Source organism: Melampsora larici-populina (assembly GCF_000204055.1).
Source record: "Melampsora larici-populina 98AG31 unplaced genomic scaffold MELLAscaffold_56, whole genome shotgun sequence".
NCBI classification, from domain to species: Eukaryota; Fungi; Basidiomycota; class Pucciniomycetes; order Pucciniales; family Melampsoraceae; genus Melampsora; species Melampsora laricis-populina.
This window is the reverse complement of record NW_006768820.1, coordinates 166,522-192,116: the sequence shown is the minus strand read 5'-3', so window position 1 is coordinate 192,116 and position 25,595 is coordinate 166,522. Positions and strand designations below refer to the sequence as shown.

At 41.1% G+C, this 25,595-nt stretch overlaps 4 protein-coding genes across 4 annotated transcripts; 2 read left to right on the top strand and 2 right to left on the bottom strand.

The window, feature by feature from the left end:
- Window positions 1-3,079: 3,079 nt before the first annotated feature.
- On the bottom strand, window positions 3,080-3,919 carry MELLADRAFT_67641 (uncharacterized protein; the record flags this gene model as incomplete). The annotated part of the gene is made up of 3 exons (XM_007415997.1): window positions 3,080-3,672; window positions 3,699-3,803; window positions 3,889-3,919. The coding sequence occupies 3 exons, from the start codon at window positions 3,917-3,919 to the stop codon at window positions 3,080-3,082; spliced, it is 729 nt and encodes a 242-aa protein (XP_007416059.1).
- Window positions 3,920-4,976: 1,057 nt separating this feature from the next.
- Window positions 4,977-7,612, top strand: MELLADRAFT_93086 (uncharacterized protein; the record flags this gene model as incomplete). Its single annotated transcript, XM_007416060.1, has 6 exons — window positions 4,977-5,883; window positions 5,938-6,048; window positions 6,117-6,401; window positions 6,475-6,971; window positions 7,036-7,301; window positions 7,390-7,612. The coding sequence occupies 6 exons, from the start codon at window positions 4,977-4,979 to the stop codon at window positions 7,610-7,612; spliced, it is 2,289 nt and encodes a 762-aa protein (XP_007416122.1).
- A 7,770-nt stretch (window positions 7,613-15,382) lies between these two features.
- MELLADRAFT_111648 (uncharacterized protein) lies at window positions 15,383-15,832 on the bottom strand (the record flags this gene model as incomplete). Its single annotated transcript, XM_007415996.1, has 2 exons — window positions 15,383-15,562; window positions 15,635-15,832. 2 exons carry the CDS (start codon window positions 15,830-15,832, stop codon window positions 15,383-15,385), a joined length of 378 nt encoding a protein of 125 aa, XP_007416058.1.
- Window positions 15,833-24,017: 8,185 nt separating this feature from the next.
- Window positions 24,018-25,539, top strand: MELLADRAFT_93084 (uncharacterized protein; the record flags this gene model as incomplete). The annotated part of the gene is made up of 9 exons (XM_007416061.1): window positions 24,018-24,128; window positions 24,185-24,358; window positions 24,466-24,561; window positions 24,623-24,769; window positions 24,826-24,912; window positions 24,993-25,094; window positions 25,153-25,183; window positions 25,228-25,246; window positions 25,347-25,539. 9 exons carry the CDS (start codon window positions 24,018-24,020, stop codon window positions 25,537-25,539), a joined length of 960 nt encoding a protein of 319 aa, XP_007416123.1.
- Window positions 25,540-25,595: the final 56 nt, after the last annotated feature.

Genomic DNA, 25,595 nt, shown 5'->3' with positions numbered 1-25,595 from the left:
GGATTATATCACATTTATAAACAACTTGATCAAACGGAATAGATCACGTTTATAAGAATGGAATATATCACATTTCCGACGGATTATATCACGTCCTATCAACATAGTTGAACTCTTTGCTTGCATGGCTTGGATTGTATCACAAGTTTCAAAGGGTCGTATGATAATGATAACAAAGATGAATCTTGAATGCTTACTTTGTTCTTGTCTAGGTACTTCTTCTATTGATGACAATGATTTATCAGAATGACTCATTTCTTTGAAGTCATTCAAGATGATGTTGCTCATGTCATTCTCTTGATTAATTTATTGATTTTCTTGCATGAATTCTGTATGTTTCTTTCTTTGTTGTTTCTTCAATCTCATCTCTTCTAATGCTTGTTCCCTATCTTCTCTATCTCTTCTTGCTTGTTCCTCTTCTTTGGTCTCAATTTCAAATTGTTGTTGTTCTTCTTCATCCAAACTTGGTGGTGTCGGTTCAGGAGTGATCTCAGCTTGCAAGCCTTGGTTCCTACGGCTAGATCACAAGATTTATTAAGAGTTTGAAAAAGGGGCTACCTTCTCACACGTCAAGGGAAAATAATCCTAGAGGTATGACTAGGAGCGTGAGGATGAGAGTAGCGGAAGTAGTCAAGGTGATTCAGAGTTCGATGAACTTTGCGATAGAGCAAGACTCTTCTCTGGGAGATACTTCTGCGGCCTGGATTATGTTATAATCCAGAGCAGGTCTGCTGGGGACCTGGTATGGTTTTGTACTCACTCTAGGGCCGAATCTGTCTTTTGTAAGACTAGCTGAGCCCATACCTTAGGAGCTTTCACAACTCGGAATGGATGGGATCAATGCCTCGTGCCTCGTCACTCATCTGCAATCAATGTTGCAGTATGAGGGCTGGAAATTGGTTCAGAATTATAGTAGTTTGAAGCTAGACTAGATTGTTTTTACATTTTTAAGTTGATTGTCAATTGATCAGAAAAAACTACAATGGGACAAACTCAATCTACCTATGCACATCATCACTAAAAATTCACAACAACAACCATTTTAAAGAAAAGTGGACCAAGGCTAATCCACATTGGTTTTGATTCCATTATTTAGTTGGAACCTTTCCTATTTTTGAAATCAGAGTTCAACTTGATATATGAATCAAGTTGACCTCTTTGGTTATCTTAAAGTTTAGTGGAGTGGTCTCGGGCACAGAAAGTTTCAAATAATCGAATTAAAAAATTATGTGTGTCTCAAGAACAACAGTAAACAAAGAGGATTCAAGCAAATGCTGATGAAACTCAAACACAAATCCATCAGATGTTCTTTATAATGTGTCAGATCAACCACATTTTGATTTGGAAAACCCAGTCCCTATCTAATAATTGTCTTCATCTATGATACGATCTTACACCTTCAAAGAGTCAAATTATTTGTTTAGTTCAATTGAATAATTGAGTAGCAGAGCTCCCAGAACTCATCACCTCAAAAAGAAGTTAGCTCCAACCTATCTTCAAAACTCTTAGCATATATTGATCCTGACTAGACATGCCAGTTTGTTTTATATGGTGCAGTTGTATTTTGTTTCTCCATTTTGGTTCTGAATCTTCAAGCCCAAACACATTATATCAAAGCAATATAACTAAACATCTTACAGTGATTCCAGATGAAGCCTTGGACATAACTTCATTGAAGATATTTGTTATAGGTTTCAACAAACACTTTGGTCTTTTGATGATTCATCCTGTTGTGAAGTATGATAAAACAAGAATACCTTGATTTATGGTTCCACTTCTACAGTTGAACCCGTGCCAATGCATGAATTGGGAAGATGGTTTTTTCTATGCATTTTGACCAACTATTCATTTTGAGGGGTTTTGTTATAATGCATAAACTCATGTGTTATGACCATGATGTATACAATTATGCATTATGTCCAATGAACTCACTTGAAAAAAGTATAGTCATGGAGCACAAAGTGATGCATTATGAACAGGTAATGGCCACGCTGGATCAAGTTGAGGAATGATAGAATTGATGTAAATTACAACTGCAATGATATAATGGGTGTAACATACAACTGCCCCAATCAAGATTTTGGCTTTCAGATCCCTTGAAGCCCGGGGCCAGCTCATGGCTCTATACAGCACAGCCACCACATCTGTATTTGTATTATTCAATTATGCAATGATTGGAAATTTAGCCCATACCAGGCCTTATGCACGTTGGTGTATTACACATCTGCGTGAGTATGCATTTGCATGGGCTGACTGTATCAAATTTGACTTCAGATTCAATGTCAATTTCAATCAAATTGAAGCCAAATGACATAGATTATGAATGTTCAGTCCTTAGCCATCAGGTTGCAATAAGCAAACTAATAATTGACTGATCTGTAATCTCAGGTAAATCAAGTCTCAATCAAGAGCCATATGCAGATTCTTGACCCACAGCCATGTGTTGAGATACACCTGATTATCTCTTATTAATTGTTTCAGACGTTGATAATGGACTAAAGGTCAAACTACATGTGTTAACAAATTAGGATCTACAATTTTCATTTAGGTGCTAAAACCATTGCGGCAACGATTTATAAGCTTCTCTTGCTTTGTTGATGGGGACTGTAATTGCTGTACCTTAGTCATTTTTGGATGCATACGGCCCATTCCAATGTATACATTGTAAATCAAACATTCAGCATTCAGAATGCAAAGAAATTACATATGGTGAACCAAAATTCCACAAGAGTAGTGACTAAATAAGTGCCAGTTTTGGACAAAAGCTGGGTTTCTGACCTGATATACACTGCTGCCATAAAAACATGAAAAAATATGCAAAATGATAGGCACATGCAGGGCTTTGCAACCCTTATTTTTTCATATGTTTCTGACCCCTTCTGCTGTGTGTATAATTTTCTATGTTTGCCTAATTTTCTAAACTCAGCGGTAAATTTGCAATCTGGCATAGTGTAATAGTGTCATTCTTTATAGCCTTAAAATCAAGATGATGCTCTTGATGGTCGATGCTGGTACATCCAAACACTCTTCAATCATAAAAATATCACGTGCAAGGATAGAATGTTCATTTGGATTTTTTTCATACATTACACAGTGTGACAGAACCTACGGAGAGTAAGCACTGTGAGTTTGATGGACACACATTATTTTCGTGGTAGTTAGCAGGATGAACTCGTAAACACTGCAGCAATTTGCGTTGAGGACTGGTCAAATTCATGTATTGCATTTCTTCCTTGAATTTGGCTACCAGCCAAGTGGCCAGAAGCAAAACCTGAGCTGTTCGGCAATAATGGGGAAGATTCACGGTGATACCTTTGCCGGTGAAAGTCTTTTGAGCAACTACTTCCAAGACTGTGTTTTCATCAAAAATAAGTTGGGCTGAGTATCTTGCGCGGAAATCGTATCTATGGATGAGCTCATGTTCATTGACTCTGAAATCCACTCTTGTATGGTAGAACTCGTAAGTTGGATCCACACCATTGTAGTCATCGTTGAGCAGGAGAATCATCAAAGCAAATCTGTTGTCGGGTCTCTGTGCCACAATGTCCATGGGTGGGTTGACTTCACAATCAGTCCAGCCTATGGACAAAGGTGGTTCTGGATGATCTTCCACAACCACCGGGTCCCAACCACACAAGAAATCACCGCAGAACATCAGTTGAGGTGGCTTATCTTTCAAAAATGAGGTGTGAACTCACTGTATCCCACACAGTCTTCAAGAGTTTTATCCTTGATAACTTCCACTTGGTTTCCTTGTTCATCAAAGTGCAAGAACGGAAGTTCCCATATCGGATTTGTCTGGGCTGAAGACAAGTCAAAACAAATTCATTCATGAGTCGTTAAAATGTCAATTAATTCAAAAAAAAACAAGCACAATTAAATACTCACTTGTATTTGATTCGTCTTCAAAGGCCGCCATCAAGGAGCCAGTATGTGGATGGGATAATCAAAAGAAAAGCTGTTGAAGACAAGTACAATAAGATCTCAAAAAAAAGGTTCTGGACAAGGGGCTGAAAATAGAAAGGTTGGTATTTGATGATGGAGTAAAAATGGTCTGTGTGAATAGAATATAATATCGATGTTTGCCCATGGACTTGGACACTTATATAATACTTTTCCTGCTTGCCATCAATTTTTTGTCACATGTCCAGCCTTTTTCGGCCCCTCATGTTTTTGCTCTCATATCATTATGAGTAGCCAAGGCATTATCTACGCCTTGAGCAGATTCAATGCGTAAAACCTTGACTCCTCTCTCAATTGACTATTCCAGTTTTCTTTGTTTTGATACATGAGCTCATCGTAATTTTCAGTTCACTGAGGTCTACGCCTTGACCAGATTCAATTCAAATTTTTAAACCCCAGCTGCACTCTTAATGGACTATCCCGGTTTTATGTATTTTGATCAATGAGCGCATTGTAATTTTCAGTTCACTGATGATACGGGACCCTTGCGTAGAAAGGTACACCAAAGGCTGCATGCACGCTTTCAGCCTGGCACTTTTCCGCTTTGTGGGCTGTGGTGATATGGTTTGATTTGCTCATCAAAAGGGAACATATCAAAATCAATGAATTTTTGAATGTGATCCAATGTTCATCCTGGTCATTAGGTTTGTGATCATAACATCACATATCAAGATCATGTAATTTCATATTTGGATGTGTCGGAATCCTGTTATCTGAGATGTCTACAAACAAATCCCCAGTGTTTCATTTGTATTGCTACCAAAGTATCCAATTCACAACCGCACTGTTCTGTCTTTCCGAAAAGGTCCACTAGGCAGTGTGATCAAGCATTCCAAAATCATGTTTGAGCTGCTGACCAAACTACCCCTTAAAACCATTCTTCCCCTTATGGAATGCATCTTTCAAGCCAGGATGCTTACAAAAAATTTGACCACATTTTGCCCTGATGATAAATTGTAGACAATGAGCTTTTCAAAAGTGATTCTAGAAAATTGTGCATCTCACTTCAAACCATGAACACCTTGTCACCTCACATTGCCAACGCCTGGGACCCACCCCCACCCGGAAAGCTTGATTGCTCTTCTTGCAGCCGGTTGATACCAGGCCTCTGCACCACATTCTGTGGTTACTGTATTGCAGCGCGTGACACTCCAGGGGTCAAGCTTGTTCACTGTGACTCATGTTCAATCGGATATCCACAGCTCACTGGTTCACCGCCTGTCTGTTGCCCATGCTTAGCCAAAGACCTTGGAAACTCGCCAGCTCCGCAAAGATTTCCCCGATGTAATGTGGATCCATCCTCCCAGTTAGGATCAAACCTTAGTGCTAAAAGTCCTCGGGCATCCGAAACCTACATTGAACCGCCTCGCATGAATAATTTAACTCAATTCCGTCTGTCAAATCTGGGTCCTCCTGATGTACAACACCCTGACCTCGTGAGTGAACAACAGTCAAACATCTGGGGACGCCAACGACGTTTGGACAGTGCAGAATCCAATAAAGTCGGTTCCAGCAGTCTCCATAGAGGGGGTGGCGCCAAAGCAACACCAGGCGGCTTCTCCGGTCTGGCTACTCATACACTGAATGTCACCGCTCAACTTGTCATTTCTACTGTCCCAATCAAATGTCCACAAGACAATGGAGTCAGAACATACTCAAACTTGATCACTGTTTCGGACAAAAGGTGGCCAGGCCCTTTTGCTAGAGCTGCCTGGGCAGACGTTACACAATATTGCGTTGGTATAGATTTCCCCTCAGCAGAACTGGGTCGCCAGCATCACATCTTTCCTATACCAACTGAATTTTCCAACACATACGTTTCATTTGGTATTGGAAGAGATCACATGTCATATGAACAAATTCAAGCCCATTTCAGTCAATTGGCCAACCACAAGGCTCAACGGGGTCCTGCTCCAAAATGTCTCATTAGTCTAATATTCACTCCGGCGTTGTATTTAAAAATGGTCACATAAGCCGATTTCAATTGGTTGACTGCATTCTCTTTGGGTCTCTCGTTGCACGGATACCTTGAAGACCAGCCAGAAGACTTTGGTAAATCAACGGCAGCAATGAGTGAAAGTTCAAGTAAGTTTGACGTCTTGATGAATCTTTACGTAATTAAGATGACATCTATTACATTCTATTCTATTCAGGTGTCTATGAGGACGACAATGAATTTGAGCGGGTACAAGATGCTCTTCGACTATCCCTTCAAGAAACTGATACACCATATCAGCTCCGATCAAAGGCCACCAGCAATCTAAGTGTCACATCCCAGGGATCTAAGATTCCATCCTGGTGGTTCGACCCATCAAATGACACCCTACCATTCTGGGGTTCCATTACTGATGCCCCTGTGACTGGAGAATTAGAAGGCATGATTGTCAACCGGCCTGTTGTGCAAGATATGTCATTTATTTCACGCATCTTTGGGTCTGGTATGTTTTGATTTGTCTGAAACATTAAAAAATCAAATTAATATGAATTTTGATGTTTCTTGCTTTACTGTAGACCTACAATCTGCTGATAACGGTACCCCCGACCTACGTTTCTTGGGGGAGATTGCTATTCCAATCTCAACTACCTGGGCAAACTCCACACAAGCCCTGCTTGGGAAGAACGTGGTCTTGCTTGCGTTACATTTGCAACCCGTGACACAAGATCCGGACCTAAGCCTTGAGTGTCCTGCTCACTGTGACCCGACGTTCAAGAGTTTGAAAGCAGTGGGAATATCAATCAAACCATGGCGAGCAATCTTCCATGTTGACAAAGGTAACCTATTCCCTTCAAGTGGGCTGGAAGACCGGCATGGTGGACAAATCTTATTTGAAGGTTCTATAATCAATATTGTGGCGAGACGACACTTGAAAGGGACCAAGCTTTTGAACTATATGGAAGAGTTCCAGATGATTGTCCAGGCTGCCAAACTTCTCTCCGACTTCCAAAGTTTTGTAGCCGGAAAGGCTGAGGTGCCTCCGCCTTTAGCTCAGCTTTTAAAAGAGTTAGAGGTCAGTTTTGAAAATGACTAACACTACATTTCATATGGGGTCACTTATTGTGTTCTGCTTCTAGGTTGTTCAACTCCTCATAGTTTCTAAGAATTTGTGGTCATCACCTTTGCCTAATGATTTATGGATGATTGAGACAGCGGACAACAAGTCACCCAAGAAATATGTTAGCCCAACATCAAAACTCACCTACACAGAGAATGATCCGCTGTTTCAGGCCTTGCATGCTTGGTCTCACTGGACTTTTCATTTGTACAAAGGTGAAGCTTTATTGAGTGAAATCTCTGCCGACGGAAATCTGCTCTCAGGCTTCCAGATGGTGGACAGCAAGTATGTCATCATATATTGACTTAGACTTACATTGGTTGGATGAGCTGAGATGAATTTTTTCACTTTCTCCCCTATCTCTTCTGAACAGTCCAAAGATGTGGTGGTCAGCAGAAAACACAAGCGAGAAGGGTGTATGGCATTTTGCCAATTCTCATGTATGTTCACCATTATGTGAAGCACTGGGTTTGCTTCCTGTCAATCCAGAATTACACAGACCACGGGGTACAGCCATGGGGTTGCTTAGTATGCAACAAATGCAAGGTGGTCATGATGTAAGTTTGGACAACAGTGTTTCAGATGGGGCTGTTTGACTCAAGCAAGTGGGTCATTCGGTGGTTAAACCCAAGCAATGATTCCAAATGACACAAACCTTACATACCGTTTGTTCAGAAGCAGCTTGTCCTTTTTCGTAAATCAATAATTGTGTTTGTTTCCTGTTCTGTCATTTTCCAAAAGGGCGTATGGATACGTGGTGATGGATATGTATGTAGTCAAGTATGTGCTGGATTGACAAAAATAAGGCGTGATAAAATAAAAGTATATGTGATATTCAATGAGAAAATTGTAAGACTCAAGAGAGTCAAGTCTTCACTAAGAGAGGCGCGACGGGAGCTGAGCTCCAGATGTAATCTATAACCCAACTTTATTCCTAGATAAGACAACTAGCTAGCTCCATCCGAAGAGTATTCGGTCAACACACAAACATACATCAGACACGCTCTAAGAGAAAGAAATAAGAGAAATCGAAATAAGAGATGAAAGCTCACCTAGCTCCATCCGAAGAGTATTTGGTGAAGAAGAGTCTTCATGGAGCTAGGGCATCTTCGAGTACAAGTAATCCAACTACCTATCTAAACCCATACACCTAAGCCATGATCCTATATGTAATACCTTACATCCCTCCCCTCCTAAGAAAAAGAGTTTTCAAACACCATAACCTGATTCAAAAGAAAAAAGAAAAGAAAAATTGGCATAACTCGCCCCTAAAATTCACAAGACATCTTGAAATTTGGAATTGAAAAAATTGTAGAGAAATTTGAAAAGAAAAGAAAAGAAGAAAAAAATAGAAAACACGGAAGAAACCTGAATAATATCCACCTTGATTTACCCTTGAAGATTTATCCAAAAGATTATGTAACCCCCAAAAAAAAGAAATGAATAGAAGAAATAATTGAATAAATAAAACTGCTTGCATCTTGATGTGACTTGCTGTGAGATCTTGAAGTATTTGAAGATGATTGTTTTCGCCAGTGGTGTCTGTGGTAAAAACAAAACAAGCCAGACGCCCAATCGGTGCTCACATGTGTGGCCAAGGTAATGTTTTATACACAATTTATTTGGCGTAGTTGCCCGGCAGGCCATACTTATGGGAGGAACTTACTTTGACACCTTTGCATCGCACTCCTCCTCCCTCCATTGGTACTTTTTCAGCTTTGATATGTGGAAAACGTCATGAGATTTGTCGTTATTGTCAAGCTTCAACCTGAAATTGCGGCCCCCGTTTAAGATTTCTTTGATCTCGTAAGGTCCGTCGAAGCGGGGTCGTAACTTTGAGGTTGGTCTTCCATTGCCGCCTACCACCTGTTGTCGGTCTTTGCTGTCCACCAGTACCCAGTCTCCTAATTCTAACACTGCACCACTCCCATGCCGGCTATTATAATGTACTGCCTGACTGATTCGGCTGGACCATAGTTTGTCCCGGTATTGGGCCCACATTGATTGTCGGTCTTCTATCCACTTAGATACCTCCGGGCCAGTTGACTGTAAGCTTCCGGTGACTGGGAATAGTGGAGGTTTCCTACCAAAGACAAACTCAAACGGTGAGACCCCTGTGGCGATGTTCAATGCACTGTTCATAGCAAATTCCACTGCCGGTAATGACGAGAACCAGCGGCCGTGTCAACTCTCCACCATTTGCCTCAAGATCTGCACTATTGTCTTGTTTGATTTTTCGCTACGGCCGTCTGCCTGTGGGTGGTATGCTGTAGTGAGGTTAACTTTGATCTGTAGTAAACGGTGTAATTCTTGCCAAAAACGTGATGTCCAGGTTTTGTCTCTGTCACCTATCATGCTCTTTGGAGCACCGAAAATTGCTAACCATGCACTGAATAAGCGTTGAGCCGTTTTTTCTGCGGTGTCCGTTTGACGAGTTGGAATGGCCCGTACAAAGCCCGTTAGTCGACAAGTGCAGGAGAGAATCATGTCGTATCCTCTGACTTTGGGGAAAGGTCCGATGAAATCCAGGCACATGTCGTCCATTGGGAGTTTTGGCACATCTGTGGCTTGAAGTTTTCCCGACGGTAGCGAGGTACGTGCTTTTGATCGTTGACAACTGTCACATGTTGATATTAATGACTTCACATCGTTTGTCATATCAGGCCAAAAGAATTGAGCGCGTAATTGTGCCAGTGTCTTGAGGGTTCCTAAATGTCCTAACGCTAAGTGAGTTTGTTGAATGAGTTGTTTGCGCAAACCTCTGACATCCGGAATGACAAGTCTACCGTCAATGAACATTAGCTCTTTGCGCCATTCTGTGCCTTCCCGCTGCGGTAAGGTCTTGTTAACTCGCATACAAAAGGGGTCCGTTCCATAGCCAGCCTTGATGGTGTTTAAAGTAGTTTCGTCGAGTGTTGCGTCCATCTGTAACGCAGCCACTTTGTCTCTTCGAGATAGTGCATCTGCCACGGAGTTCTCTTCGCCCTTAATGTAATTGAAGTTAATATCAAACTGAGAAAGTGTCTCTAACCATCTAGCTTGTCTTCGACTAATGTTACGTTGTGATAAAAGGTGTGTGAGTGAGTGGTGATCTGACATGACATTGATCTTCATTCCTAAGAGTAACAGTTTCCACTTCTGCAACGCATTGATGACCGCTAACAATTCTTGTTCATGAACTGGATAGTTGCGTTCAGCGGGTGTCATTGTTCTACTTTTGTATGCTATCGGTGAAGAAGTGTCCCATTTCGCTCCTTGGAATAGTGCTGCTCCTAGGCCGTGACCGCTAGCATCGGTGAACAACCAGATTGGTTCATCAGACTCATAATCCATTTGCTTAAGAACTGGAAGTGTAGTAATTATCCGCTTAATGTTCTCAAACGCTTCATTTTCCTTTTTGCCCCAGTTAAATGGCTCATTTTTCCGTTTTGTACTTGTCAGAGGTGAAAGTGTACCAACATAATGTGACAATCCATCAATGAATTTTTTCAGAAATTGTACAGTGCCTAAAAACTTGAGTAGTTGCTTCTGCGATGACGGTGTCTTCCATTTTGCTAGCTTTTCAACTTTTGCATCATCAGGACAAACCCCTTCTCCGCTGATTTCGTGTCCTAAGAAATTGATTGTTGTCCGAAACAGTTTGCTTTTTGTTGGTGAACAGTATAGGTTTGCTGCCTTCAGTCGTCGTAAGACTTCTCTAACGTGTAATTCATGTTCTTCCACTGAGTTGGAGAAAACCACTACGTCGTCAATGTAAACAACACAATATGTGCCAATAATGTTGCCGAGGGCCTCTTCTACACGACTCTGATGTGTTGCTGGACCATTTGTAAGGCCCATCGCCATCACCGTCCATTCCAATAATCCAAATGGGGTCTTCACTGCTGTCAGTGGTATGTCCTCTTCACGCATTCGTGTTTGAAAGAATGAGTTAATCTGATCTATTATTGAAAATATCTTCCCGCTGCTCACAAGTCTGACTGCCTCATCAACATTTGGTAATGGACTTCTATCTTTTACCGTGTACTTGTTCAAAGTCCTGTAGTCACATACCCACCTTGGTGGTGCGTTAGGATCCTTCTTTGGGATGATCATTGAAGGTGATGCGTATTGAGATGTTGACTTTCGAATCCTTCCTGCTTTCAAATGTTGTTCAATTAGTTTGTTCCACGCAGGCAAATACTTATGCGGATAGTTATATTGCTTCTCATTAATTACCACATTTGGATCTGTCAAGACAATCTTATGTCTAACTTTTGATGAAGGATTCTGCCCTTCAGGCGGGATGAAATCATCTTGTTCATCGTCAGCAACGCCTGGTAATTCCTCAGGGAATAATTCTGCAAATTCTCGCAGGACTTGTTCTTCACACGCGGATAGGTCTCGAGTTTTTTCAACTCTTTCAAGGTTTTGAATAACACAAGAGATCATTGATTTTGTCATTGCATCTTTAATTTCATCCTTGACACTTTCTTCCAGTAGAACAGTTTTGGTGGGTACATGTGTGACGGAACGATTATGAAGGGAAATGTCTAAATGAAATTTTTCAAGGAATGGGGTGCCCAAGATTACATCGTATGAGGTACCCAATGGCGCGATTTTGAAGAAAGTTGACCCGAATCGTAGCTTTGGATCGTCCTAGCTAACATTAGTGAAACAAAATTCCCTAATGACATGGGGTTTACCATCGGTAGCAATTGCAAGGCTCACCTCGATGGGTGACACAAGCTTCCTACATGGTATCTTTGCTCGCTTGGCTGTTGCTTCCGACATCAGATTGGCCTCGGCTGCTGAATCAATGAGCGCACGTAGAGGGGTACCATTAACTACTAATCGTAGGATGATAGATTTAGTGCGAGAGCGTTCTTCTACGCACTCTGAGCTTTCCTCCTCCATGTGGGCGATGAGAATCCTATCTGCTTCTTCGTAGCGTTCAATTTCTTTGTCAAAAAGGTCGGGTGCAGTAGACGTTGAATCAACTTGTTGGATCGCTCTGACTGGTAACTGAGCAGCTGGCCGACCCGCAGGTTTCTGAGTAGGGGCGCCTGCTGGTCCTCCCACTCTTGATGTGGTCGCAGAGTTGTTGATCGGGTTCGGCGTGCGACATTGGGGGCGTGGTCCGGGGTCAAATACACTCAGAGGGGGTAAGACGATGTATGGTCCCTTGATTGGCCCTTGACAGTGAGGATTGCCGCACTTCGTACGACAGGCTGCACCGATACCTAGATGTTGCAAGTACTGGTGGTAGTGCCAAGCTGAATCCGCTCGTTCTTCAACAGTGCGTCGGTCGTTGTTCGAGGCCGAGTTCCTTGGTTGATTGTAGGAACGGGTGTTATTTGAGTGAATTGCCGTTGAGCCTTGGTTCGTAGTGACTTTCGGAACCAAGTTACTGGCTAGAAGTAACGCCCAAATGTCGGATGCTGCTGCAATGAAGTCGAGCCATCTGAATCGATCGACTTTCAATAACCCCCTATCTTGAACCCAACGCTGAAACACGTCTGGTGTTCCCCATACTACATATTCTGCCAAGCCTTTGATTGAAATTGAGCTATTGACTTCGATCAGACTGTACAAGTCTCGGGCGCGATTTGCATACATCTTGAAGTCTTCGTGAGGCTTGATCTTGAGTTGTCGGATTGCTTTCTCAGTATCGTAAAGCCAACCCGTTGGTAAGGTCTCGACGGCTAACGCGTGCATGATCTTGCCCCAGGTCATCTCACTCAACTCTGATTCCATATGCCGGAGCCAATTTCCCGCTCTCGGGTCGACTACAATGCTGCCTAAAAGCGTAAGTCGTTCCTTGACGTCGTCCAGTCTCTTCAGCTTGAAGAATTGCTCTACCAATCGCCGCCAGTTGAAAAGAGCCGTAGGATCCTCTACGGGACCTGTGAATTTCGGTGCATCCAAAAGCTTTATGTCACAAGCTCGTACTGGTTTCTCCGACTGAGTGGTGGTGTCGATGAGAAGGGCCCATTGGTGTTGAGACTGTTGTCAGCGGCGCCACTGCCTCCATAAATGAGACTCGACGTGGTTCTAATCCCGTTGGTACCGCAGGTTGATTGTGCCAAGGTTGCGTGTTGGTCTGAGTCGTAGACGGTGGAGGATCAGGGACATCATCCGAAAGCTAGTCAACTTGTCCGCCCGGCGAGGGCGTCGGGTTCCTAGCCTCGGTTGGCACTGCCATGTTGTTGTTAGATGTCAGGGCTAGTGGGGTGCTTTGGAAATTGATCATGGCATTTCAGGTCCAGAAGGAGTGGGAGTTCCAGAATCAGCGTAGCGGTGAAATGGGTTAGGATTCCCTGCTGCCACGGTCGATCCTCCGCTTCCTCTGCCTGCTGTCATTGTCGCGTTGTAATTCGAGAGAAGGCGTGACATTGAGGCTTCCAGCACCAAGATACGTGTTTGATCCGCTTGTAAGGTTTGGATCTCCGCTTGCAGCTTGGCTATGAGTTCGTCCTTCTGATTCTCATCTTCCTTATCCTTTCCTTTGTTACTGACTGAGCCCTCAGCATCCATTCTGTTTGTTGGTTTTGGTGTGAAAATGAAGCTGCCGGGAGGTCGTGGGTTGACTCAAGTCTCGAGTTGAAAAGTTCTCGCATGATCCGAGCGTCCTCTGGCAAACTCTCGTCGTTAGGGTCTAGTAGTTTAGGCGTTTGTACGTTGGTGATTGGTGTAGCTTGGATCGTGCAATGGGTTTCAGGAGTGTCAAGAGGTGCTTCAAGTCGATAGTTGTAACGAGGCGCTGGCGGTGCAGGAGGACTTTCAATGTCAGATTGGCGTTGGCGTTGGCGTTGTATAATTTTCTCCGGGTCACTAATGAAATTTGCTGGTAAGTCGAATCCCATGAAGCGTAAGTTGTCAATTACTGTCTAGTATCGTGAGATTTCTCACGGGTGTCGGTTTAGTTCTTGTCGATCAATTCAAGTGAAATAAAAAATTAAAAAAAAGGAATTTGATTGGTTGGGTTGACAATAGTAAAAAAGGTTGATTGAATTGTTATAGATTAAAAAAGTGTAAGACTTGAGAGAGTCAAGTCTTCACTAAGAGAGGCGCGACGGGAGCTGAGCTCCAGATGTAATCTATAACCCAACTTTATTCCTAGATAAGACAACTAGCTAGCTCCATCCGAAGAGTATTCGGTCAACACACAAACATACATCAGACACGCTCTAAGAGAAAGAAATAAGAGAGATTGAAATAAGAGATGAAAGCTCACCTAGCTCCATCCGAAGAGTATTCGGTGAAGAAGAGTCTTCATGGAGCTAGGGCATCTTCGAGTACAAGTAATCCAACTACCTATCTAAACCCATACACCTAAGCCATGATCCTATATGTAATACCTTACAAAAATACTCAGCCCGGTGCCCGGTAGTAATTCATTAACAGTTGTCCAATTGAGCTAAAGATACAAAGTAACAATTCAGACACTTCAATGTTTACACACATCCACAAGACATCCACTGAAATAATAGAGAGTAAAAATAATGAAAAGGTTTCTAGTGATTAATACACTCATTGGTTTCAAAAAAGAGAGTTCGTTATTTTGAGTGCACCACTTTCCAACAAACATCACCTGCTGACGCGCTTACCCAAATTTATCCTAGTAGGATGAAAAACCCAAGAGTTTGTTTTTCTTAGCACACTGCTGTCCAAAAAACATCACTGGGTTGACCCAGACTTGATATTCAGAGAGTTCATTGACTTGGTGCACCGCCATCCAACAAGCATCCCTTAGAAAAACTTATGAAGATGATAATGAGTATAAGAACACAAAAGAAGCGTTCATGAATGTTGGCACACTGCCATATAACAAACTTCAACAATTGGCTGATGCACTGATGAGATGGGGGCTGGAGATTTGGTGAAGAAGTTTGAGTATTCATAGTCCCTCATGAAAAGCAGAAGCAAAATGCAGTTCATGACTTTCAAGTGAAAGCACATCTTTTTGATACTTTTGATGGGAGATGCAATACTTTGACTTTACATTATGGCTATTGCTTGTGTTAGGTATATCAGGTATTGTAGGTACAGCAGGTACTTTGGATGATGTAGGATGGGTGATCACTGGTGTTTGCCAAACAAGCGTTGTGCTGCAGCATTGCTATTAACACTTGTTGCGGTGCTACTACTTGCTGCTTGGGATTGGAAACCGCGAGAAGGTTATGAGATTGAGGTTGAACAATTTGTAGAAGATGAATAGGGCTGACTGGAAATATCAGCCATTTTGTATAGTTCAACGAAAGAAAATATAAGTTTTATAGCTGCAAGGCAGAAGGGAAAAAGCTAATGCGGAAAGAGAATGAAGAGAAAATGTGATTTGACTGATTCAAATTACAAGACTGCTCAATGCCTCTGTTGACGCTTTCTTAATTGTTGATGGCATTGTAGCCCGGTTTTGTTCTTAGCCTTACAGCACAATCTGGATCCTTGGGATCATTGAAGCTCGCTTGAATGATGACCATGGGTGGAAGAGCCAGATCAGGCTCCTCATTGAATGGAACCCAATCCACTGAATCGGTTCCGACCAATTGAAGTACAACCCGATGCTTAGGGAAAAACAAATAAAGAGGGTGTCAGCGGAAAGGAACATAAATGAAAAGAGTCATAGGTCGGCAGACTTTTTGCTGCTCGGACATGTATGTGTGCTTATCATAAAGATTCCAATAATTTTCAATTGTCCCGTTTCCTTCGGGTTCAGATAAGAATTGAGTACGCATGACTGTTGATCTATCTTTGACTGCTCTCACCAATACTTGGGCTTTACTCAAAAGCAGTTGTTTGCAATCAAGAATACCTTCCAAAATGTCGGGTGACATTATTTTGGCAATGGCTGAAACATGAAACACATAAAAGAATAAGTCGAGAAACGTCTCAATGATGATGACAGTGCCTTTAATATCATAAAGCAATATATATATCTCACAAAGGCGAGTTGATGAGACTTGACGAGGTTCAGAAATAAAAGGGCAAACATTACTTTTCAAAAGCTCTTGTTTTAAATTTTTTGATTTATCGTGTTATTTCATGCTTTACAGAAGTATATGATCTCACTCTGACTAACTCAGTTCTAAAAGAAGAATTCTACCTAAACAAACATGCAATTGAAACTCCTCAGCTGAATGACCATCAAATTAAGCTGATTGGCTTTATTCCTCACTCCCGAAGTGGATTGCACTAGATGAAGCAACAAGGACCACAAGTTTTGCAAGATTTCTAATTCTTTTGTCTTGATGTAAATGAAAGTTTCATTTTTTAACTGGATTTCAACCAAAAATAGCTTCAACACTTTATTATCATATCAGTAATGTTATTTTGACTCAAGTCAGCTGTACATTGTGAATCCAAAGAGCTATCTTTGTACACCGGGAATGGATGAAAACATAGATGATACCTCTTACTCTTCCCACAGCGCATCAACATCCACAACTTCATAAAGTTTGGGATATGAATTGTGCAGCTCGTGGACTATAGCTGCATGGCAAGTCCACACGGTGATTAATTCTATTCTTTCAGTCTCAATGTTTAGCCGTTGAGCAGCTTCCTGGATGTGATTGGCCAAACAATGTGGTGAGATACACAACATCATTTCCAGATCCAGAAATTGCCGCTGGATTATCTCATCAACTTCAGCAGAGAAAATGGGTGTATGTCCCTGCTCTCCACCAAATTGACCCGGATTATAATAAGATACATTTGGACGGCAACTTGTTGGAAGAGCTGAGTTTCTGTTGTATCGAGTTTTTTTTGGTATTTTTCTCGACTTGATACTCGTTCACCATGGATTGTACAAGGGGTACAGCAATATCAAGGAATACTACACCATGAGTCCAACTTAAGTTGAGCAACCGGTACCACGGGGTTGAAATTACAACCGGTTTTTTGATGGCTGATTTCCGGCCGAGATACCACCAATTCAACGGGTACTTGGCCGGAAATCAAAAAACCACCAGTCAACCACTTCGATTTCCGTAAATCATCCGATTTCACCAATTCCAGCTGAATCACCTCCACTAATCAGCGTTCAGTTGATGTTTCATCTCATATCCCAAGTTTCAACCAATTTCCAGCACTTCATCGCCAATCTCAAGTCCGTTTTCAAATCTCAATGAAAAGTTATCAAAAATCGAAAAAATCACTCTCGCACCACCAAGCTGTTTGATTCCCCTTCGATCCATCGGAGGACATTGCCAAACGATCATCACAAATTACCTTTGATTCTCCTTTTCGTTCTTTCCTTCGATCAAAGCAATCAAGATCATAGAGCAAGGATTCTGGAATCTTGGCTGGTCAAGAAACCAATTCCTTGTGACTTTTGATTGGTCTCAACTGGAGTGAGAACGATCATCAGTCTGATCAAACCAACACAAAATCAAATCAACTCACATCAGCATCTCCAGGCATCCGTCCCGCTTCAGATATTGCCATGGCCGATTAATCGCCACTCAATCACACCAATTGCAACTGTGTATCTTTTCGGCATTGAATACCCTTCTTCCTTGGATCTTTTGAACGTATATTCAAAGAGATACCTTTGTTTGAATCAAACGTAAGCAGTTGTTAGAAATGTCTGAAAATGTTCTATTCAATGAATTTGATAACAATAAGCTTACTGTTGAATCTTTCTGTGGTTGATTTGATAGTTCTGCCCTTCATACCTTTGACTCGATCTCTTTCTGATTCACAATGGACCCATTGCCTCAATGTAATTATTTCAAAGTTCTTTGAGCATCTTCAAATCATAAGCTGACTGTATAATTCATTCTCAAGGTATTGTTGAGCTAGAGGCATCATTCTTCAGTTGTCTGGCGTGTCCAAACAGCCGATTGATGCAGTCAGCTTCTGTTGCAAAACACCTTAAAACACCAAACCATCGAAAACACTTTGCTCGATGGATTTCTGAGCAGAATGATGCTGCAGCTGCAGCTGCCACTCCACCTTTGAGGTCAAATCAAGGTCCTTTGCAACCTGAAATCGAAATCCAGGCAGGTTGTGATGAAGACAATCCTGAAATCCCAGATCTTTCGGATATTGTGTCGGATCAGGATAACTCAGAGCCTGAACTCCATATCAACGCAGCACTCATTGACCTGTGGGCTCAAGATCATTCCTATCTATTTCGACCACCGGTTCAGCACGTCAATAGTTACGAGGACGAACCTATTGGTGAAGGATTAATTGATTCAGATTCTGACAATGAAGACAATGAATCAGAAGGGGATGAACCTCATTCAGAGGCCTCAGAGGAAGATGATGACTCCTCTTGGGCACCTTTTTCTAGTTTAGAGGCACGTCATTTCTCAGCTTCCCAGAGTATTTTCTCATCTTCTTCTTACTTATTGATTCCCTTGGGTGCACAGCAATTTGTTGGGCTTCTGATTCTAGGTACCACACGTACCACAATGTCGCAGTTGTCCTTTAACGTCAAGCTGCCTGCATATAAGACCCTGCAGCAACTTTGCAAACGGCTTCAAAAAAAGTACGAATTCAGGGTCTATGAAAGCTTGAGCCCTCTGGAAAAAGTGTGTTTTGGCCTTAGAGTCAAGGATATCTTAAAACAGGTGAATTTTGTCTAGAATCAGATACCTAATCTTAATAAATTGACTGTATCATGGTTCAGTAACTTGCGAATCCCTTTGTTAGAGATTATCTTGAGTTTATTCCAGAACTTCCAACTGCATCCTCAAAAATCGACCGGCTGTCTCAATCCAAGAAGTGGCAAGAACTACTTGATCCAGACATGAGAGTTCAAATGATTGATCAACCAAACGGACATTTCTATCTATTTGAACCGGTCCAACTGCGAGACAAACAGATAGTTGTTCCTTTCTATTTCTACCGCTCTGGATCTCATATTTTTGCAAAGTGTGTCTATGCAAATTTTCAAAGAAAAGGGAAAAAAGGATCAAAAAAGATTCAGATCGAATTCTCACATGCCTCAACTTTTAACTCTGACCGGCTATCAACAATCAATGTTGATGATTTCTGGAGAGTCTTTGATGAAATAGAATTACGTGAAGGTGTTTTAATGAAAGATCACTGCAAGGAAGTTATGTATCGTAAGTGTCTATTATTATAATCTCTGATAATGTATATCTCGTTGATTTTCAACCTTGGTGAGATTTGTAGAATCTTCAACTTGTGGTCACTTCTCCGAAGTAGTGCTGTACAATCCCTGGCGCCAAAAGGCCAATGGTAAAATAATCCGACATATCCCCTTGGTTTTATACTGCGACGACCTTTCAGGGAATATCTCAAAGCGATGGAACAAACATATAATGGCATTTTACTGTACTCTGGCTGGATTACCTCCAAAACTGGCAAATCAGGAATATAATTGCCACTTCCTGACAACCTCAAACACCGCCGGTGCATTGGAGCTGGCGGATCCTTTGATTGACGAACTCAAGTAAGTTTACATTGAGCTTGTCTAATGAAATTTGTCTGACAAGTGATACTAGTTTGCTAAGTACAGAAGGCTTTGTGGCCTACGATAACAAGATTGATACCGAAGTGTTTGTCATGACCAGTGTTATATGTCATTTGGGGGACTCCCCAATGCATGCCGCGGTCACGAATACAATGAATCCGACATCTTCATCAACACCCTGTCGTATTTGCAATCTACGGGCCGAAAGCATGGTTGAAAAATGCTCAAAAAAATATGTTTGTGATTTCCTGGGAATTGACGAACAAGGAAATAAGGTAAATTTTTACAAGTCATAAGCTGATATTTGTATTAAACATACAGTGAATTTTTTTACTGATCAATGTTCTTTTCTATCTATCTCTAGTCATCTCTACCAAAGCGTAAATGGACAGAGATCATCAAGGGTAGCAAGGATATTTGGGAGCTCGCCAAACTACCAGGATCTTTTGGACGCTTTGATGATCAATCATCTTTGTGGGGTTTGCGAGATACACACAACATCAACTTTGTCAAAATGCTTCAAGAAATGCATCGAGATCCAAACATTTCCAATGAACTAGTGGTGGAACTCTATAACGATTTGAATGAGAAATTCGGAGAACGGTTATTTAATCCGTTCTTGCGTTTGAAAGGTGAGTGCACACTGATCCCTGCACTCTTTTGCATGTATTGATGTTGACTCAATCTATGCAGGATTTGATGGTCATTGCGACACTCCGGTCGAGGTGTTGCATGTGATATTATTAGGGGTTGTCAAGTACCTCTTGCGCCATCAAATGCAGGCTGCATCTGCCTCCGAAAAAAACAAGATTTGCGGACGTTGGAGGTCTTTTGATAGATCAGGATTGCAGATTCCTCCAATTCAACCCAAGACGATGATCCAACATTTCCTCAGTCTGACTGGCAAAGAGTTTTGAATGGTGTTACAATGCTCACCTTTTATTTTTTTTGAATGCTGCAACTTATCCGATCACGAACGTGCAGCATGGACTGCCATCTCCAACCTTGCACCATACATCTTCCAGACCAAGATCAACGACATAGAAACATATGCATCAGAACTTGATTGACTAATTCAGATATTTCTCAAATCTATTGCTCAACTCTCAGCGCAGTGGTGCAATAAGCCCAAGTTCCATATGTTAATTCATCTATGCAAATCTATTCGTACTTTTGGACCAGCTGTGCTATTTGGTACTGAGAACTTTGAGGGTTACAATTGAAACACCAGAAAATCTTCGATTATGTCAAATCATTTAAGCCCAAGTAAAGATATCGCTAACTCCTTCAATAACCACCGACTTATCCGAGCAGTCACAGCATCAAAGACATACGACTATAAGGCAAGAACTTACATACAAGCAAGCAAAAATATTCAAGATATATTTCGGAATAATAAATTGTTTCAAAAAGCTTTGGGGTATAATTCTTTGTGGAATAAAGAAATTCCAATCAAAATAGGAAGTGAGTGCATTGATTAACCAATTATTATGTCACATTTGATTTAACTTCTACTCAATCTAGAAATTCAAAAAATACAACCGGACGGTCCAGAACAAATGATTCCAACCATGATCTTCAACTCTTTTGAGGCCAATGACTGGAAGGTTCTCGAAGACATTACATTGAGCAATAAACACAAGGTTACTGCTGAGGTATTTGTGTCAGTCAAAAATGCTCACACTGAAAGTCAGCGAAGAATTGCTTGTGTTAAAAGGATTTGGGCCGTTGGAGGATGTACTTTACGACAGACAAAGTTTGAGGCTCTTGATCATTGCAATCTTGGTCATATTGACCAATTCTATAGCATGCGAGAGATTAAAAAAACCAATCGGAAGGCTTGGATCAATATTTCAGCAAGCACCTATCCACTTATAAAATCTTTTGAAATGTTTGATCGTCTGAAAATAATCATCAAATGCTTTAGGACATTGAAGCAGTTTTAAATATCCAACACAACTGCCATGCAAGTAAGTGCAGTGTTCAAAGAACTCGTGAAGTCATGGTCGAACGTCGTTCATCAAAAAATCTGGATTATCATGTTGTTCATGTCCCAACGAGTGATTTTATCTTGAATTCGGCTGCATTTTATAATGCCAAACTGCATCGGGCATGGGCACAGATCTTCTTTGAGGAGGTAACACCGCGAGATTTTATTTCAGCTGTCCAAGGAGGACACTACACCAAATGTAATCTTTACCGGGCGGTAAAGAAAACTACTGACATAGAAAAGTCCTGAGGCAACAGGAAGAGAGCTAAAAATCTGAAAAAATATGCACCTTGTTCCTAGATGTTGGGGCGTCATGATGAGTATTTTTTTGTATTTTACACGCAGATATTGGTTTATGTACTAACAATAAACACTGAAAATCATCAAAAACTCACATGTAACAATACCTGAAATTTGGGTCATGAGTATGAAGACAATATTTTGTGGTCTAAAAACTTCAGTAACTTTTGCAATTCTGCTCCAAATAACTCGATTTTTGGTTCATTAAAAAGCTGAACTATTCTCCTTCACCTTCATAATGTTAGTAAGGTGCTATCTAGTCATTTAAACACTCTACATATGTTCAAACAGTTCTGCATGAATAGCTCTGTAGGATCCTTTTTAGACCAGCTACAGATGTGATGTCTCAATGAAAAATGTAGAGGAAAGGCTCACCTTTTTAATGCACTTCAAATCGTGTGATTTGATTCAGAACTGCAGAAGTTATTGATGTTTGAAGATTCCAAAATCCTGTCTTCAAAGTCAAGGGCCAAATTTCAGGTATTGTTACAGGTGGGTTTTTGATGATTCTCAGCCTTTATTGTTAGTACATTAACCAATATCTGTGTGTAGAATACAAAAAAATACTTGTCATGACGCCCCAACATCTAGGAACAAGGTGCATATTTTTTCAGAGTTTTAGCTCTCTTCCTGTTGCCTCAGGACTTTTCTATGTCAGTAGTTTTCTTTACCGCCCGGTAAAGATGACATTTTGTGTAGTGGGAATTCAAAATTGGAAGCAAGCAATCAAGAAGAAAGATGATGCAAAGGGAAAAAAAAGAGAAAAAGAGGAGGAAAAGTTCTTAGCGGGACAAACAGGGCAAAGGGGTGTTAAGAGAAAGAGGATTGGTCAGATCAAAATTGTGCAGCAGTCGCAGTCACTGTCACAAGATGACACAGCTATACCAGTTGCTGGACCGTCATCAATGACATTCTAATTTCTTTTCTTAATATTTTTGTTAACGAGTTTTCAATATCAATATCCAGTTATTTATAAAGCATTTTGAATGCTTGATTGGTTGGTATACAGTGTGGCTTCATAAAATCGACAAAATGCAATCATGGAATATGACATATCATCAATATTACTGGCTCTGTTCCTCTCTTGATTTCTTGATCTTTTAGTTTTTGTAAGTTTTTAATCTTCGTCTCACAAGGATCACTGATCTGGTGAAATGTCCCTCAGAACGGCCGGTACAATGTCATGTGAAGGTGTTACACGTCTTTCACCGATTGAATGAATTCGATCTCAAGGTAAGGTTTTTACAATGTCTTCATCTCCTCTTGACCATCTCTCTCATCCACTTCTTTCCACTTTGTTCAATCAATTCAACAGAAAACAACCAACAACAATGTCTCGAACTGCGCGCTACCAACCTTACGCTCGTCCTCCTACTGCAGTCAGTGATAGTGCCAATGAATCACCGCGGGTATCTCAACCGGCCATTGGTCGAACCTTGAGGAATCGTCAGAAATCACCACCTGAAGTATCTTCTACTTCTAAACCCTCAACTCGGAAGGGGACGGCTCAAATTAAAAACCACCATCACCTCCACTATCTCAACCTCGCAAGAACTATAGTCAATATCAAAAGGAAAAGAAGAAAATTGCACAAGCATCACTCACTCAGATTGATGAAAATCCGCCTATTCAAAAGCCTATTCAAAAGCCTATTCAAAAACCTATTCAAAAACCGACTCAAAAACCGACTCAAAAACCTATCCAAAAACCGACTCAAAAACCGACTCAAAAGCCTATCCAAAAACCGGCTCAAAAACCGACTCAAAAACCTCAAACCCAAAATGACAGCCCATTGATTCAAAGCAGCTTGGAATACATTGAGGACGCAGTTGCCGATGACAATGATGATGCAAATATCAATGAAGATGAAGATGAAGACAATGATGATGATGATGTAGTTGTCAATGAAGAAGATGATGACAATCAGGAATTGGTTTTCAATGAAGATGAAGATGATGAAGATGATGATGATGATGATGATGATGATGATGTAGGTGGAAATGAAGATAATGACTCTGATATGTACACGTCCCCACGCCTAGGATTTGTAATCATCGGGTTTGCAACAGGCCCCGGCCCCGCCGCTGCAGAACTTGAATGATTACGTAAACCACTTGGAGGGGACTGTACAACGATCTCGATCAGTTCAATGCAATTGATAAAGGCAGTAAGCATTCATTTATGTATTTTTTCTTCTGAAAGTAAATTGACTCATACTTTTCATGATCTGATGTTAGAAAACCGTGAAGTTAGTGAAGAAAATGTTGAGCTTGAGAAGCCAACCATGAGGTTGGTCGACAATATGACATCATTCAAGCTTATTTCTTTCAATAAAGTCTTTGAAGTGGCGAACTTGAATGAAGAGAACAAAATTATTGGTCGCAAGCTATGTAACGTAAGTATCATTGAGTGTTCTTGTACCCAGACTAACAAATTCAATCTCTTCTGTAGTTCACACAGGGTGACAACCAGTTCCATGCGATGGCGGCCACTGTACTATCCCTACGTCAAGATATGATGTCAAATCACAAGAAGATATTCAATAAGCTTGAGGAGATCAATGAGCGTATTTCAACTACCCTGGCCTCTACTGTAGGCGGCTGGGACGAAAAATCAGAGTTGAAAGTAAGTATCAATCAATACATTAGTCTTTATTATATCGTTACGGCTGCTGAATCATCATGATGCTTGTTTCTTATGAGAAGCAATGCATCAAATCGTTGTCTGTACAGTGCATCATGGATGGTGATGTCCAAGCTTATACTGCAACTCACAACAAAGAAGCTAATGGAGACACCCTCCCATTAAGCTTACATGCAAAGTTGATGGTAAGTCCTACTGATCACCATTTTTCAAATTTGTGATGCTGTTTGCTGACAAATTGGATAGAGCGCCATCCTATCCAATCCTACCGAATGGAAAAATCGTCTTCTTCCATCTGGATATGGAGCCAAGCCCAATCCCAAAGCGACAAAAGCATTGCAGAAGACTTTGACCAACATTTGCAAGCAGACCCGAAAAGAGTTCGAAACCATTGTAAGTGTGTTCCATCTCAAGTGAGATCAAGTTCAAGTCTCTGATGACCCATCTAGCTTCTCACCAAGATTCACCTCCCACGAAGAAAGAAAGCCAAACCCTGCACTGGCAACATTCCAGATATTGATACTATCATCGTCAAAGTAAGTTTTTTTTTGTCTTGTAATTGAATCATTCAATAACACAAATGTGTGATTTTACTTACAAACACCGACTGCAACAGCTTCATGAGAAGGAAAAAAGTCAAATTGGTGGCCGAGTGCAAGTTTGTGAGGAAATCATAAAAACCGTGGAGCACCTTCGAAAAACCCGATATGCTTGGCTGGTAAGGAATCACAATTGAATCATGTGGATATGAAATTGACAAGCTTTCCTTTGACTAGAGAATGCAAGCGTCTCATTGGGGAACACATGGTAAAATTTACCATAATCGGACCTTCTGGAACGTCGTGGATCAGAAATTGGAGTGTTTACGTGGTCAGTCAACACAATATCGATATGCGTACGCACATTCTTTTAATTGATATCAAGATTAAAATTCTATGATCAATCTTTACTGAAGTCTATTGTTTTATAGTTACTTTGTCTTGGCATTGTACAATGACTATGATATCTTCAATGGCGAATGTACTTGGACCCAACTCAGGAAAAATAAAACAAAGTTTAGCTTGCCTTCGGAGGAGCGTGTACAAAAGGAGATTAAAAAATTGGAACTAAAGTTTGGTGATGATATGGGAGGAGATGAATCACTACATCCAAATACCGCTTGACCTGTGGCACGTGGTAATCATTGACGTGGCCAGTCCAATCAATTTATCACTTATAT